Raw genomic sequence first — 9668 nt, forward strand, 5'->3', positions numbered from 1 at the left:
CCCCCCCCTGTTCTCTTCTTTTTTTCAAGTGCGAACGTCACGTGCTGTTTCAGTGGCCAGAGGGAAGATAAGGCCCACGGCGGGGGCCTCGGGGACTCCAGCAGCGAGAGCGGCGACGAAACCAAGCGGCAGTCCGGCCAACAGCAGCAACAACAACAGCAGCCGCCGTCCTCTTGCGCTGTTCAACAACAGCAACAACAGATGGTGGACCATCAGCAAACCTCTGGCATGTACCAGCTTCCGCCTCCGGTCTCGGTGTCCAGTCCGCACTCGTATCACCAGGGTCACAGCTCGACCCTGAGCCACCCGCACATGCAGCACCACGACACGAGCAGCGAAAGCGGCGATGACAAGAGGAATCTCCATCATCAGCTGCAGCATCATCTTCAGGTCGGCGCTCACGGTACCCACGGCCTGGTTCATCCCACCGCCACCTTACCGCCACCACCGCCCAGCTGCGCTCAGCAGAAGAGCCAGCTGGATTACATGCAGTACTACAGTCCACAGGTGAGAGAGAGATTACCACTTAATTTCTTTTTTAATTATTTTTGGATTTCCATCTTCAATCGGCGAAACTGATGAAATGTAGACTTTCGGTTTTTTGCTTTGTGTTCCTTGGAGATGAAGATACTATTATCTGATTTCGGTATACGGTAATAGGATATATGAAATTTTTACGTCACGGGCAAACAAAGATTCAAAGGTATAAAATATTAAAAATATAAAAACATTGAAAAATATCAAAAAAATGAGAGAATCTACGAACACAGCGAGGCCAGACTCGCGCGATATTCGAGTTCCGGCGCGAGAGAGTTTGCACGAGCGCAAGGGCCCAAAGATATGTCCCTCGTTCTCCGACAGATACGTGTGTGTCTTCTCGCGACACGTCGAGACGGATCGCAGGAGTGCGAAGATCGCCGTTTTCTGTCGCAGGACTACCTGATCGGCACGCCGACCTCCGCGGATCTGCAGAAGTCCTTGCCGCATACGGCGACGTCGATGCAAATGGGCGCGATCGCGCCCTCAATGGGCGGGCTGAGCCCGATGGGCCCCTCGACGATGCTGTCCAACACCATGCAGGGCGTCAACACCATGAACACCATGTCGATGAACGGCATGGGCATGGGCGCCTACCAGAGCATGGGCTCGATGGGGATGTCCACGACGCACGCGACTTACCACAGCGGCCTCGTGCTGGGCGAGTACCATTCCTTGTGACCTTGGGCCCCAAGCACTCAGAGCAAGCGGAGCCAGGAGAAGACTTAATGAACCCGGCGGGCGACGCGCGAGACCGATCGATCCAGGTACTCGAACGACCTGTTGGCCCGCGGATCGCCAAGGAACTGTCGTCACCGAGCGGGAGGACGAAAAGGTTCGCCGGTATTTCGGTCAGTTCGAGTTAGCGCGGAATTACGGGAACAGCGAGACGGAAAGTCGCGAGTCGCAGAAGCGCGAGAAGCGTTGCCTCACAAACGCGGGTTTCAACACGTGAAATCAAAGGCATCCCGTTTGACGCGACACAGTGATATGATTCCTTGGTGATCCGGTGAGATGCTCGGATAAAGCAGAGAGGAAAGTTTCCCGCGGACACACCGTCGGATCGCCGCCACGGGGCTTTCCTCCTCGATGAGTGTTTCGGAGCGTATAAAGAGCGTCAAACAGTCGTCTGTCAACAACCGTCGCGACCGCCCCAGTATTCGGAGAAATTTTTTTAATTTCCTAAAATGATCACACGGCATTCGGATAGATGTCTAATCGCTTAAAACAATGCTCGGAATTATTTGTATAAACGAGTCGATTTCCGAGGGATACGCCTATCTTACTTCCCCTTATCGCTACAGCTCGTCCAAACGGGCCACGCAACAATCGCGGCGCTTGGCCTCAGAATCGTTGATATTACGAAGTCTGTGAGGCGCTTCATCTGAAAAGTTCTCAAAACCAAGTCTTGAAGAGACAATTCTTTCACATATTCTTTTACATTGCGTGACCCGCCGGACGAACGGTAAAGGAAAGTAAAGGGGGGTAACTCTCAAAAATTGCCTCATTTGTACAAGTAATTCCGAGCACTGGTTCAAGAAAACTGTTCTCAAATCGCACACGGAGAGATTTTTCTAAAATCTCATGCAAATTTATCTTTCTTTCTCTCTTCTATTTTCTGTTTTAATTGAGTAATATTTCTAAACGGAGATACTTTCTGGCTAACTCGTTCACGCGAGATTTCTCGATTAATTTCTAGTCAAAAATACTTCCGAAGCCACCTGCAAAAATTCCTCGACCGCTTTCCCACGGAAAGCTAACGCAAACTCACTCCGCGAAGATCCATCGAGAAGCGGTGTCAAAGGATGCCGAGGCAGCGACGACGTTCCCGAACGAACGAAATAGCAAAAGACATATTAGCATTTTTCTTTCTCAGTTCGTACACTCGCGGCGAGCCGGCTAGAACCGGCTTGTGTTTGCCACTACTATTTCCATAAAGTAAACAACGAGCGAAAAATCCCACCCGTTTTTCTGTCCCGTCATCGTATTTGGCGCCGTACTCTTTCTTCCGCTTTTCTGTCCGAGCGGAATAAATTGCGCGACGAAAAACGGTGTCTCCTTTCCCCTTCTTTGTCTTTTTTTAATTTTATTTTACGCAAAGTACACACGCGGAATACACAAGCGAATACCGCTCTCGCCGCACTCCCCTTCCTTCCCCTCCTCCACTTTGCAGATTTGACCCGTTCGCTGATTAATTAGCCATAACCGACCGCGCTCCTCTTACAACGTACGCTTTTGTGTTTTTGTCCTGTATGTAAATATGTAGATAATACACACGCATTCGGCATACTATTAAGTTAATCTCGTCTTGGTTCGCTGCCTACAGAGATACCAAATTTATATTGGCAATTCGAGTCCTTCGATCACATTTTTCTCATATAATATCTCACAAGGGGAGAACCAGAGGTAGAAACGTATTTTTGGAATGCAGTTTGTTCCAAATAGTAGTCCTTATGTCCATATTAAGAATTCCAAATTCTCCAGATACCCTTCATTTTTTTACCAATTAAAAAAATTAGAGATTTCAATGTCATCAGATCAATACACTACGTGGTAGACCATCAATTCGAAATTGTCACGATGTGGCTATAGAAATTTGATTACAACACTTATCATGTTTAACTGAAGACTCGTAAAAAAACTATTACAGGCACGCGTTTATATAGAAATACTTGCGTAGTAGAATATACTTGCACAAGTCGCTAAAACCTGTGCGAGCACGTTCCAGCAACGCAGTAGAATTATACTGTATATATATTCAGGGTTGCTACAGACTTGAAAAACCAGGAAAAACGGGAAAAGTCATGGAATTTAAATTTGTCATGGAAAACCGGGATATGTCAGGGAAAAATATAAAATAACCTTGAATTTTGGCCTTTCCTTGACAATTCTTTGAAATTAAAATAAATAATAATAAGAAATTAAGATAAATAAATAACCCTCCTCTGGGTTATAAGAGAAGAATATACGATCTCTAAACACTTACTAAACCTAGGGTCATTAGGGATTTTATTATGATGTCAAGTTTATTTTTTTTATTTTAATGTTAAAAGTTTATAGGTATAGTATAGGAATTCAAATGTTATTTAAAAAATAAATAAAATTTTCTTAGTTTATATTGAATATATATACATCTATGCTAGTCCATGCAGCATGATTGTGTGTTAACAAAATAATTAAAATTTATATTTTATTCAGAGTTTTTTCACTTCAATCATCCCTTTTTCGTCTCATAACTACATTCTTCTTTCCAATATTCATATAATTTTTGTTAACCTGAATGCATTTTCAGGAATATATGTTACGAATATTATGTTACTAAACTAAATTTGTGTTGCTTTTAATAATATAAGCTACTTTTTCTGTAATCCCTGTTCCTAAACATTAAAATTAAAGATTATATGTTGGTTATGGAAAATTCCCCACTGTCGTTTGAAAAACATGTAAAAGTCAGGGAATTTCAAAATAGATTTTCTGTAGCAACCCTGATAATATATTAGTCACTATTTCAAAGTTTCGAATCCAGGCCATCCTAGTCAATACTTCTTCCCAAAATACCATTGCGACTCTTATGACTACAGACCGGAACTCGGAACTTCACACACATTTATAGACTTTAAGTATCGAAATAAATATTAAATTTTATAAAAACTGTTGTGTGTGGAACACTTTATTACTTAACTTTTTTGTTCCTTTTTCCTTGAAATCTATCACGCTGCTAGTGGTCTATCGATCTGATGACATTAAAATTTTTATGGTTGTTCTAATTGGTAAAAAGGTAAGGATTGTTTGAAACTAGAATGTGGAACTCTTAATATGGACATAAAGGACTACTACTTAGAACAAACCGCATTCAAAAAGTGTGTTTCTACTTCTAGAAACGTGTCCTTCTCTTGTCAGGAAAAGTAACATAATGACATAAATTTTCTCAATTAAAGGATCCCATATATTTGTTCATATTTCATGGATGGAGCTGCGCAAGAGAAAAATTATTATTTAAAAAATCATTACCGCGTAGGAATATCAATCGTGTGAAAAATAATTACTACCAACGGAACATCTGGCTACAAATTGACTAAAAACAACCCGATGAGATCGAAGTTTTCGAGTGATCCCAGTAGACAGTGAACGCTGTCGCAGCATAAGGTAGCGCGTAAGTTATCATTTATTATTCGCAGTTCACAGTCTGTAAATAAATATATCTAAAAATAGTGAAAAAGAGAAAGAGATGGAGAGAGTGAGAGAAAAAGAATGTATGTATGTGTGTGCGCGCGAAAGGAAAAGGATGCAAGGGAAGGGAAGGGAAAGAATTATTGCGCGAGAAGTATAACAAAGACAGAAAAGTCGAGACAACAAGACGAATCGCTCCAGTTTGTTGTTTCTCCGTCGAGGAGAATACTTTATTATTTATCCGCGAGTATCGCGAGTATCTGTCATTCTTAATTTTTTTTTATACTCTTTTTCATTGCCTTAGAGACAATTTTATTTTCTCACGATGAAAAGGTGGGGTCGAGTTCCATTAACACCGAATGTAATTTTGTAATTGAACTTAATCGCGATGTACGACATGCCGCTGTAAGTAAACAGCATTCACCGAGGAACGGGGATTATTATTGAGAGCGTGTAATCGCCTTCATAGCGAATTGGTGGCGCTTACATTCATCTCTAATGTCGACTTTCCACTCGTAGGGTATCTCGCGCGCGCAGATGTCCTGAATATTCCGTTAGCTGCGACATTGCCTTGTAGATTCTTATCTCGAATGTCGGAGGAGAGAAAGGATTTCCCTTATGGGAAGAGAGAGAGAGAGAAGTCCTCGGGACGAAACAGGGTAGGGGACAGGAATGATGTAGAGTGAGAAAAAGAGAGAGAGACAGAAAGAGAAACGATGTGGAAAATAATAATACCTTCGACCTGTGTATATGTGTACGTATGTGTGTGAATATGTGGCGGAGCCGACCACGTTATTTTTATTTTACATCCTCCACATTCTCATTGCGTATACTCCGTTGATCCTCGCAGAAATAATTATGCCCAAAGCCGCATCGAGATATTTATTCGACAACTCGCAAGTGCCACATTGCGCATGCTAGGATAGATAGAAGCATATTAACGACTGATGAAAGACGAAATCGGTTAATATGGAAATATCTCTCTCAACGAAGATATCGTGCGAGAAGTGAACACACACAGACACACCACATACGTTTTTCTCTTATTTTGTTCATTATTCTCTGACAGAATCGTTTTTCTTTTAGAACATCCGTAGCGGGTACTTTTTTAATTTTTACAGAAGCAGTATTGTCAGAACAGAAAGGTCGGCCTTTAGAAGCTCAAACTTAAGCCAATCTCATTAGGTCGTATGTTTTATTAAATTACGTTAGATGTAAGGATCGATCGAAATCGGCTGCGAATAAATCACGGAACGAGACGAGTCTCCAGCTGCACAGTCTCGCGTTCTCATAGCTGACACGGAATAATTTTACCCAAGTCTTTCCACCTTAGTCTTTCTATTCGGATAAGAGAGGCATGTTTATTTTTTATTTTGATCGGACATTATTTTTTTGAATTCACGAACCGCCTTAATGTTTACGTCACCAGTGCTGAAGCAACCGTTGCTTTTATCTTTTCGCGTTCGAAATATTACGAGAGCGCGCCTTTACACAAGTCGCGGTGCACAAAACAGATATCTCTCGAGCGATTTGTACAATCTTTCCTCGAGTTTCGTTTTCTTTTTTTATTTTCCCTTTGCGGAAATTACTTGCAGTTCTCAAAATCTCATCATTATCTTATGTCATTGCTCTCGAAATTCGCGCTCGCGAAGCTTTAGTCTACTGATCTACACTTAAAATCTTTAGGTGATTTTGTACGAAACGAATGCTGCGATTCGACCAAAGCTAAAGCATTAATTTTTACGAATAGTTAATCGTAACGACTCTTGCACAAATTATGCACTCGCACGCAACTCGCGCATAAGAGAAAAAGAGAGAGAAAAAAAGAGAGAGGAAAAAGATAGAGAAAAATAGGGGAGGATAGAAGCGTCGAAGAAGCGAATAAACGAGACGAAAATGCGCCGCATGGACGATATTGTTAACAATTATCACCTGGATCCTCTCCGGTTCTTATTATTCGTGTGTTTTAGCGGACAAATTTAACGTTGCACAACTAAAAAGACGAATTGCCGAGAGCGAGACAGTGAATGTGGACATGTATAAGCGCGCGTGTGTACACGTAAGTGGGCGATGCATGTGAGAGTGAGAAAAAGGAGAGAGAGAGAGAGTGTGTGTGTGTTGTGTGTGTGTATGTGTGACGGTATGTGTGCATATGTATGTATGTGTGCGGGAGTGCACGTGAGAGACTGAGAGAATGGAAAGAAAGACGATGCGCAAGTAGCTATAAGAGATCACGAGATGTAATATCGAACTGTAATCGAGTAAAGTTGATGTTATTTAAAGTAATAACACGCAAAATATTATCTACGTTCGTACTCACGCACACAAGCTCCCTATCATAATATCCCGTGGTCTCTCTTTGACGTTTCGTTTCACTTTGGGTGTCAGGCTGGGTGTTAGAAGGCGGTAAGTAATAGCGCGCACGTGTACGCGTTGATAGCTTTCTCTCGATTTAGAGAACCAGTCGCAATTGCAGGACAATAAGTTCTACGTGAAAAATCCAGATGAATTTCAAGATGTTTATATATTTAATAAAGTGAGAAAGACAAATGCACCGCAACGCACGCAAGAGCGACATAGCTTAAAGCACAATTAAGATAAATCGCCCAGTTATTAGTATCTTCGTTAGCTATTGATATTTCAGTAAAAGCTTCTCGATCTTTGGAGTTAATCAGAAGATTCCCTCTTAGAGTCACAGAATGCAGGTAAGAAATTCACCTGCAATGCTGGTCGCGAAAAAAGTCAGTTTTTCTCGAGTATCAATGACAGAGAGATACCAAGAATTGGGTGCTCTGCCCTAGAATAAAAAATGAGGAGAATCTGACGGGAAACGAGAGATAAGAACAATTGATAGAGCTTATCTTTCCGCGCTGCCGTGAGCCTGCGCGAACGGATCTCTGGTCGGCCGAACGAATCAGAAACGATTACAGACGGCCGAGTGAAAATTCCTCCGGGAGATTATTTTTCTAAGATCACGAGGGCACAGTTAGAGGCGCGCTCGTAACCCAAACGCAAGAGCTCGATGTGAAAAAGGCAAGTGTGTGGATCGTTTTCCCCTCGCTGTTGGCGCAGCGCGCTAACAAGTAGCCATTGTGAGTCCCGTGTCAAGATGCTACTTGACAGTACACTCTCGGCGGACCCTCTTCAGGGCCCGTTCGCTCGCTCCCGTTCCGCCACGCAGCTACAGCAAGCGACGCGCGAAACGCACGGGCGTGCGTTGTATATACGCGCACACACACACACACATGCACGCGCGTTACACGGTATCTCCGTGGGGTCCGTGCTTAACTTTACGATCTCCGAAAAATCCCTTCGGGAGAGCTTTAGGGCCCCGTCGCGCGGCTAATAGAACCGAAATTATAACAGGCCGATGAGCATGCGTCGACTGCTCTTATTCCGCCTCGCTGACGGATTCAGGAAAATCGTGAGGGCAGCGAGACCGGAGTTTCAACGCAGAGAGACCGTGAAGAATTTTGTTTGTCGAGACGCGCTGCTTATTTACGATCTCTATGGGCGATTACTTAATCGTATGAGAGCACAAATCGCCGAGGTAACGTACGATTAATTGGTATCTCAAGATGCGTGACGACGTCGCTCTTACACTGAGAAAAAAATGTTTGGTATTAACTATCACACAGAGAAAGAATGACTATAAATTATGGCCAAAAAAATCTTTTTTTTCTATTAGATTCTTATGTAATGTTAGTGATGATAATCTTGTTCATATGTATGTCACTACTACTATTATTAGAAGAGTCAAAAAATATGATTGAGATCAGAAATAAATATAATTTTAATTGGATCATTTTTTCTCTCAGTATGCGTTTTCTCGCACAGTATTATTCTTTTGAATACGAGGTTTGATCAAAAATACACGGAATTTTTAAATTTCGCGGGCTGTATAAGTCCAATTGTCACAATTTTTTTGTTGTGTTGGTACACTTATTCCTGACATCTTGACATTGGTAGCCATATTGCATGCTTACTTTATTGTTGGCTGTCGAGAAGATTACACGTGTTTTGGTATGCTCGGCGATTTTTAACTTGTGGAAAAAATGGAACAAAGAATTTGCATTGAATTTTGCTTTAAGACTAGAATAAAATGCAGCACCGCATTGGAAATGTTGAATGTTGCTTTTGGCGAATCTTCTATGAATAAAACAAGCGTTTACAAGTAATACAAACGTTTCCAAGAGGGCCGTGAAGACTTTGAAGATGACGAGCGCCCCGAACGCCCCAGCACATCAACAACCGATGACAACGTCGAAAAAGTGAAGAAAATGATTATAGACAATCGCCGAATCACTATCAGAGAGGTTGCTGATGATGTTGGCATATCATTTGGCTCCAAATGATATGCCAAGCAATTTTTTCGGATGTTTGGGCATGAAACGTGTGGCAGCAAAATTTGTTCCGAAATTGTTAAATTTTGTTCGTGAATTTTTGGCCAAAAATAACACTGTTATGATGTCTCAGCTTCCGTACTCGCCGGACATAGCCCCCTGTGATTTCTTCCTATTCCCGAAGCTGAAAAGAACTATGAAAGGACAACATTTTGCCAGCATTGAAGAGATAAAGACAGAATCGCTGAAAGAGCTAAACGCCATATCGAAAATTGCGTTCCAGAAGTGTTTCGAAGATTGGAAAAAACGCTGGCACAAATGTATTATATCTAATGGGGAGTACTTTAAAGGGGACAAAATTAATATCGATGAATAAATAATGATTTTTTGAGAAAAACGAAAATTCCGCGTATTTTTTTATCAAACCTCGTATATATTTTTTCTTACAACTTTAACGAATCTTTCGATATGATTAATTAATACACGTCACATCTACGTCCGTTTAATATACTTTGTTATTTTTTCATCAGCGAGGGAAATGTGCTATGCTATTATGTTACGCGCAAATTGAGAATATTAATTAGAGTCGGAACCGATGAAATTTGCAAGATTCAAGTG

General features: G+C 41.9%; 1 protein-coding gene and 1 pseudogene across 8 annotated transcripts in view; both read left to right on the forward strand.

Annotated features, from left to right (window-relative positions):
* Positions 1–6993, forward strand: part of LOC116846492 (homeobox protein SIX1-like) — a 94994-nt gene extending 88001 nt beyond the window's left edge. For 6 of the 8 annotated variants that reach the window (XM_032820401.1, XM_032820402.1, XM_032820400.1 and 3 more), the window contains 2 exons: positions 54–507; positions 862–6993. In XM_032820401.1, coding sequence (XP_032676292.1) covers positions 54–507; positions 862–1218 — 811 coding nt within the window. In that variant the 3' untranslated portion in view covers positions 1219–6993. The remainder of the gene's footprint in view (positions 1–53; positions 508–861) is intronic. The other 2 variants (XR_004378508.1, XM_032820399.1) reach the window with 2 other exon arrangements.
* A 1898-nt stretch (positions 6994–8891) lies between these two features.
* LOC116846537 lies at positions 8892–9454 on the forward strand (annotated as a pseudogene).
* The last annotated feature ends 214 nt before the right edge of the window (positions 9455–9668 follow it).

The sequence above is a fragment of the Odontomachus brunneus genome, unplaced genomic scaffold, assembly GCF_010583005.1.
Source record: "Odontomachus brunneus isolate Ranch 3 - 2012 unplaced genomic scaffold, Obru_v1 Obru_scaffold_065, whole genome shotgun sequence".
NCBI classification, from domain to species: Eukaryota; Metazoa; Arthropoda; class Insecta; order Hymenoptera; family Formicidae; genus Odontomachus; species Odontomachus brunneus.